Source organism: Anneissia japonica, unplaced genomic scaffold (genome assembly GCF_011630105.1).
Source record: "Anneissia japonica isolate Jap-2015-1 unplaced genomic scaffold, ASM1163010v1 scaffold287717_len1600092_cov198, whole genome shotgun sequence".
NCBI lineage: Eukaryota > Metazoa > Echinodermata > Crinoidea > Comatulida > Comatulidae > Anneissia > Anneissia japonica.
In genome coordinates this window covers 247,802-255,072 of record NW_022755469.1, presented here as the reverse complement: position 1 = coordinate 255,072, position 7,271 = coordinate 247,802, and the positions used below count along the sequence as shown (strand labels likewise).

General features: G+C 37.2%; 2 protein-coding genes and 1 non-coding gene across 3 annotated transcripts in view; 1 reads left to right on the top strand and 2 right to left on the bottom strand.

Annotated features, from left to right (window-relative positions):
* LOC117123492 (proteasome subunit beta type-5-like) overlaps window positions 1–1,812 on the bottom strand; it is a 10,777-nt gene extending 8,965 nt beyond the window's left edge. The window contains exons 1-2 of the mRNA XM_033269439.1: window positions 1,563–1,812; window positions 448–592 (exon numbers count right to left, since the gene is read on the bottom strand). Of these exons, the coding sequence (XP_033125330.1) occupies window positions 448–592; window positions 1,563–1,667 (250 nt within the window). The 5' untranslated portion in view covers window positions 1,668–1,812. The remainder of the gene's footprint in view (window positions 1–447; window positions 593–1,562) is intronic.
* A 1,068-nt stretch (window positions 1,813–2,880) lies between these two features.
* Trnas-aga lies at window positions 2,881–2,954 on the top strand. The gene has a single exon. It is a non-coding gene; the product is annotated as a tRNA-Ser (tRNA).
* A 130-nt stretch (window positions 2,955–3,084) lies between these two features.
* Window positions 3,085–7,261, bottom strand: LOC117123506. The gene is made up of 8 exons (XM_033269452.1): window positions 7,168–7,261; window positions 6,586–6,678; window positions 6,030–6,266; window positions 5,659–5,785; window positions 5,226–5,373; window positions 4,667–4,914; window positions 3,761–3,889; window positions 3,085–3,544 (listed from the first exon to the last, which is right to left on the bottom strand). Exons 3-8 carry the CDS (start codon window positions 6,254–6,256, stop codon window positions 3,329–3,331), a joined length of 1,095 nt encoding a protein of 364 aa, XP_033125343.1. The 5' UTR covers window positions 6,257–6,266; window positions 6,586–6,678; window positions 7,168–7,261; the 3' UTR covers window positions 3,085–3,328.
* Between the last annotated feature and the right edge of the window lie 10 nt (window positions 7,262–7,271).

The window sequence follows — 7,271 nt, the reverse complement described above, 5'->3', positions numbered from 1 at the left end:
AATAGCAAGAGTGATTACAATAGTTCCTATTGCATTACATGCATAGGAACTAAAAAATGAAGCATATTTGCAAAGTTAGTAGGTGTTAGTGGTCAAGATTCCACACACAAACCTTGGATATTCATATTTTTAGCACATCTGGATAAAAGGTCATAGCTTGCACTTTAAAGCAGTGTCTTTGAAATTTAAGAATTTAAAGTTTTGAACACAAATAAAATAATTACAAAATTGAGAATTGACATTTTGGGCCTTAATCGCGACGTGGTATATTTCTTTGTATCTTATTTATATGTGAATTATCGTTAAATAAAGGCTTGAGATTTTGAGGGACTTGTGTGCGAGAGCTTAAGATAGGGTCCGAAACAGTGGAAGTCTGAAAGTATTAGTCACATGCCAGATGTGTGAGATTTGGTAGATAAGCAGAAGGAAAATCATCATTATTATTACCAATGTAAGGTCCAGCTGTTGCTCTTGAATCAACGGCAACTATGACGCCATGTTGAAATTTGAATGCCAGTGTTGTTGTACCATGAAGGAATCGAATCTTAACTCCATCGTCATTCTTTTCTAAAGACTGTAGATAGTCTTGAGGCTGGAAAAAGTAATTATTTAAATTATTTACATAGAAATATTAAATAAGTCAATCACAAAAGTTCTAACTCTTCTGATTCAATAGGGTCTCCTGAGTTTACATGCAATCTCTAAATCTACTAAATTTTGTGAAATTCTCCCAAATTTTCAGAAAACAACCCCTAATTTAGTGGCTTTTTGGTTCTAGTTATTGAGTATTTCTGTGTCAACATTTCCTGTGTGGAAATATTGACACAGAAAGTACGTTGGAAAATATAGGACTTTACTTTTATAACACTTTTTAATTTACAGACAGGATTCCTGAACGTGGTTTTCTTTTTATGAAATAAAAATCATCACTTCTAATTTGTGGTTCTATGTACATACACACATAACAAGAGTACTGTAAATACTTTTTTCCAACAAGAGTAATACTATACAAATATTACTTACATTACTGTATTTAAATACCGAATTAATATCCATTGATAAGTTGACATTTACAAGAATAAGTAGGCCCTTTAGAAAGTCACATTATTCCGCTATTAAAACTGGCCTATGATTTTATATGAAAAATACACAAGTTAAAAAAATCAGTTTGCAAATTGTGCAAAGAAATCCTTGCACAGTTTGCAAATTGTGCAAGTAATAGCTTGCCCATTTTTCAAATTGTGCAAAGGTCTCAAATTGTGCATGACACAAATACAAATTTACTCAGGCCTAGCCTCTCTAGGCAATACAGTAAATAAAGGATAAATAAATGTTAACTTTTCAATATATCATGGAAACAAATTTAGCTCTATGGATGGCAGAGAGTCTAGGCAGGAACTGAGATGATGGAAACATTAAATTCTCGGAGCCTAAATGCCTAGATAAGATAGGTCTAAGGCCGGCCTACCACTGCCTGCCCAGTATTAAGTTTAAGAGGCCTAGGGCCTAGCTAAGATAGAAGAAGTGCTGTGCAGTGCCATTATTTTTCAACCAATTCTTACCGACTCAACAGCAGGCACTAGAAAGTTACAATCATTCGCCAAACTTTCATTAGCAAAGATATTTTTAAAATTCTGCGAAGGTGGAAGAACTGATTCAAGTGCCATCTTAAAAATGTGAATTCAAACTTAGTCTCTACGAATCAAGCCTAGGCCTAGGCTATGAATTCAATCGATCTGGCCGAGGGACAGGAACGTGCTCTGGCGGGGTGTTGCAGCGTGAGTTAGCATTTAACGTCTCCCTCTCGCGTTGCAACACAGAAAGGAGATTAGACCTATTGTTCCAGACGTTATTTGATACTTCATACGATTGTGATTGTCCCTTGAAAATGACAAATCATAAAAAATAATTTTGAAATTAACTTGCTAATTTTTGCAGTAATATACAAATTATTTACTTGAGCATAGAAAAAGTTCGGTTTACCATGAAATTCGGTTTTCTCGGTGTATATATTCGGAGATTCCACTTTACTGAGGCCTATATAAGATTCACAATTCTATTTCCTGGCCTTGAACATAGAAAAAAACAAAACAAAACAAAAACAAAGTTGATCAAACGTTGCACACAAGCTGCAAAACACTTTGAGCGAAAGTGCTGAATTTTCCTGCGATTCTGAATTACCGATTCTGAAATCCTCCCATCCCATTCCATTTCATTCCCTCTCCTCATCCATTCCTCCCAATTTTATCCTTTCCCCATCCCATCCCATTTCCCATTAAAGTCCATTTCATTCTGCACGACAATCCATTCCATTATATTTAAATTTCATTCCAAAACCAATTAGTGTTCTTATCCTATCAAACATGTATTTTTAATAATTATTTGGTTATTCAATCTCGATCAGTCATAAAAACTCGCATATTCAATAGACATAAAATGAAATAGGTACGAGATGGTTAATAGAAAACCACATAGCGACAAAACGAAGTGAACTTTTCCGAAGTGTCATACTTAGCAACAGACAGAACAAGGCCAGAAACACGCACACGTCCTACACGTACTGTATGGCGCAAACATACGTGTTTATAGGTACGTTTACGCAATTTTGTGGAAACTTGGCAGCATAATTTTCCAAGGGCCGGGCTTAGTGAAAGGCTAATTCAAGGCTCGAAACAGAAACTACGGTTTCTTTCATGTCATTATTTATAAAAAGCATCTTTTCTGAGAATTCGTCAATCGTCAATTTCTGAATAGAAGAGGGCGTATCGCATTGACATCTACTATTATATTTGCCATGCATAGACAGATAGTGCTGTCTAATACGCGTCCGCATGAGTGTGAAAGATGAGATGCTTTAAACGAATTTGAATTCCCAGCAAAGCCTCAATGGCCTAGTTGGTTAAGGTGTCTGCATAGACAGTAGAAAGTCCCGGGTTCGAATCCCGGTTGAGGCACTATTTATATACAGTATATTTACAGCTCACCGCAAGACGGTTTAGAGTGTATAGGCCTATACACAATAATATATATTGTGTTGTATTAGTTCTTACATTTATTTCAAAATAAAAAAAAGACAAACAAAACTCATTTATGCCTATCATTTCCATTGAAAATTGTATTTCATTTATTGGCGTATATCTTTTCACTAAACTATTGCGACAATAGCTACGATAGGCCATATATATGTTTTATACTTTTTTAAAGGTAAATAAACTTTAAAGATAAATTAAGCATGCGTCGAGTTCACCGTTATTAAGTATCAATATAAACTTTACAATAGGGCCTACATTTATTCCGGTAAACTAACATTGTTGGAGTACAAATTATCCTAAGAGCCTACTACGGCGATAGTTTGAATTTTTAACTCATTGTCTTCCTTCAGCTCAACATGCATCATTGGGTGATTGAGAAATTCATTTGACGTCATAATCTTTGTATTGTCTTTCACATCACTTGCAACCAAACAGATGTCGAAGCTGTAATTCTCAATCAACTTGTTATTTTTTAATGTAAGCTTAGTCTTCTCGTCGTTAACATCATCCATCTGAAACGTAAAGATGAAGGGTTTAAAAAAAAAAATAACATGCGATTTTTCATTGAACTCATAATTTTCCTCACACACTCTAGGTAATTGTACGTTCCGCACACACTGCAAACAACAATAATCGTGACCAGGAGAGTGCACTTAAAAGATTGGCGGGTAAGTACCGGTAGTCCTACATAAAATAGATATTCTAAAAAAAACTAACAAATGCCTTACGTAAATCAGGACTGCACCAGTATCTTTCCCACAGACTACGCCCCCACGAGGTTGACACGATCCACATTGCACGATTGAATTGTCCGTCAAAGTTACCGAACATCCTTGATTAATAACTAAACCTGCTTTCTAAAAAGAGAGTCCAAATCACAAAAGAAAATTAATGAAAATCTGAATGTAATTGTGCCAAAAAAGCGACGCGTGTAACGCGCATTCACTCATTCCCCCTTCTCACGCACTTCTGGCACTGAGCGTGTTATTTTTGTTCCATGCTCATCCAACTGCGAGTGCACGTCAAGTCCCGCGCAGTCGCGTAATGCCTATGCGCTCTGTGCGGCGGTCCGCATGGCCCCGACCCCTAGGGGCCATGGTCCTCATGATCCTCAATCTGGCACCCTGACTCAAAAGGGCTTTGTTGATACATAACAGCAATGTGTCTCTGACATCGACTGTATATCATATTATATCCAGTGGCGAATTAAAGGGGGCCCTTTACCTCAGCCCCAACCATGGTGGGGCTGAGGTGGTATTGACCCTTTGTCAGTGAAAGTCTCTCCCTGGGCCCTATTAAACATTCCTGGATCCACCACTCATATCATTGCATTTATTTTGTGATTAAAACATTTAGAATGCAATGACAAATATACTTTAAAAAAAAAACGAGCTCATCTACAATCCCACAATGGAATTGGCGACCGGGACCTAAAAAATCTCCCTCTCTCAGAAAGCCACAGGGCCCCCGGCTACATCATCACGCCACTTGTCCCGCCCCTTATAGGGCCTATTGTTACAATATCCCACAAAACGAATGTTTTCTGACTATACATGTTGTAACGAAGTTGATGTCATTAATAATAATTATTGGTCTTACAATATTTCAGAAAAACAATCTGGAGAAATCCTTACACTCGCTCCTTGAATACTGCAATTTCTAACGACAAGGGAACACTGTCCATGTGCTAGAATTCCCACACTGCCACCCTGGAACATGCACTTCCTTACTTCACAATTCCCCCTCTTAACCCGAAGCACGGGGTCGGAACTGGAGTGAGAGTCGCACGTAAACATGACGTTGTCGATGACAAACTCATATGACGAGATTTCTACCGGGATGTCGTCTGTATCGATGATCACGTCACCCTGTTCCCCAACACCTGAGACAGAACGAAAATGAAACATAAGACAATGTAACTACCACGTTATTAAATAATAAACAAAAAATCGATTAACTACTGTAATTAATTCAATGAACTAAGTTAAAAATAATGACAAATAAAAAGGTCGAAAACAATGTTTTATTAAAACTTACATACATTTTCATTATAACAGTTTAAATGAATTACCAGCCTATGTTGCTGTGGATATAGGACTAGGCAAACTCGTCTATGTAGGCCTGTAAATGAAGGGCGCATTTGTTTGTTCAATTCACTTTAATATCACGCAATTCAGATCTCAGAGCGCGTACCTTTTATGGTGATGGACTGCTGCATGTTGCCAAGACGCCATGAGGAGTAAGTACTGGGATACAGCAGAACGTCATCGCCATCAAAAGTAATCTGCAAAGCATCATCTAAGGATTTGTGATGCATCACTTCAGTATCACTCGCCAAGTTCTATATTACCGACATTAAAGGAATTCGTTTAGATCAAAAGAATGTGAAAATAATCTGCTGGTATTGCAAAAACATCGCAACAGTTCATCAATCACATTCATAAGTCACATTTATTGGCCAATCAAAACATTTACAAAAATATGATCGTAGAAAAATTCGTAATTTCAAATCTTCAAATCAATCAAATTAAATCGAATTCATTTCACTTGCAACATAACATGAATAAAATAATACGTTATTGGCAAGCACTCAACGGGATATAAGTGGTATTGTATCTTTATTTACCTGTACCATGAAAGCTTTCAACTTGTTACATACTATATGGGTCACGGTAGAGCCGTCGGGCCTCCGACCCCTTGCTTCACAACTAGGATACGTGCCGCTAGTTGAGTCAGTGCAGCCGAATAACTTTCTGCAACAATTAAATAGTAACCGATGATGACACATCTAATTTTACATGGTTCATAATTTCTGTCTCCATCTACCGAAACCGACTGCTCATTGAAAATTCAAAAGGATAACATAACAAATACATTTAGTTAGGTAACCACTATTCTATTTTGTTTAATTTTATTTCACTATGTATTTGAAAAAAAGGAGAGACGAGTACAATGACTTTCATAGCAGAATTAGAAGTGTTTTATATTAAAATTCACCTCAATACTGGTGTCTCCATTACTGATAGGGTCTTGGACAACTGAGCTAAATATTCGTATGAATTGGTCATTTGTAGCAAGTCCTTCTCACTCATCTCCTGGTCCGATAGATCACTGTCGTCTGGTAGAGCAAGGCGCTTGCGTACAAGTTCTCGATACACTGCCTGGTATTCTTGAATCACTTCAGTGTACTTCTTAGCATCCGCAGAAGTGGGATTCATTTTCATCTCATAGTATCTATATGAATGTTTTACTCCAATTCCATTGATGAAAAAGGCCAGCTTATTAAATATTTTGTTATTTTATAGCTGAAGCACTTCAACCCCATGGATATGTTTGAATACATCATTCAGTACTCATTGACTATGTAAAGTATATAAAGCCCTGAACAGAATCAACTTTTAATTGAAAAAAACATGTTACATGCCTAAATATGGTCATAATGACATCACGCCATGACCATATATAGACATGCATCATGACTATGGTATACAGTACAATAGCTTTTTTGTCCAAGGAGATTGTATAGTGTGGACAGAGCTTAACTTATACTTACAGCTTCAGTCTGGGTTGAAGGCTTCTTGTGACGTACACACAATCATCACAATCTTCTTCGTCAGTCACTCTCCAAATGTAATCATAGAAAAACCTAATGGGAAGAGATATATACAATATGTGATGTTACCAGGGGCGGATTTAGGTGGGGGAGAGACGGCCCGGCCCCCTCCCCTTTTGGGAGGTAAAAAAAAAAAGGGAAAAAAAATGATAGCCCAGAACGCTTCAAATGTTATTTTTGGGCGTCTAGAACACAAAAATTTCGCGGGGCATGCCCCCGGACCCCGTAGGACATTGTTGTCTCGATCGGCACAAATTTCGCCCCCCACCTCTTCGGCCCCTCCTTTTGGACATCTCTGGATCCGCCCTGGTTACTGAATGCCATAGTTGAAAATTATAATATAGGCAATGGAAAATCTAAAAAATAAAAGAACATAAGACAAAATCTAGGAGACCTGGCAGCATTGATCATATGCGTGTTATACAGAGATACACTTATTTTCGAAAGTTAACAGTGTTGAACAAAATGTTTAAAAAAATATTGATATTAAAATGATTAATAATGTTCAAGACAGGTCTATACCTCAATTCTTCAATTGCAAATGCCAGTTCTCGTAGTCCGTGGTCATCATTGTCGCTACAAACAGGATAAAGATCCAACAACAGTACATATCCACGAGTACGTTC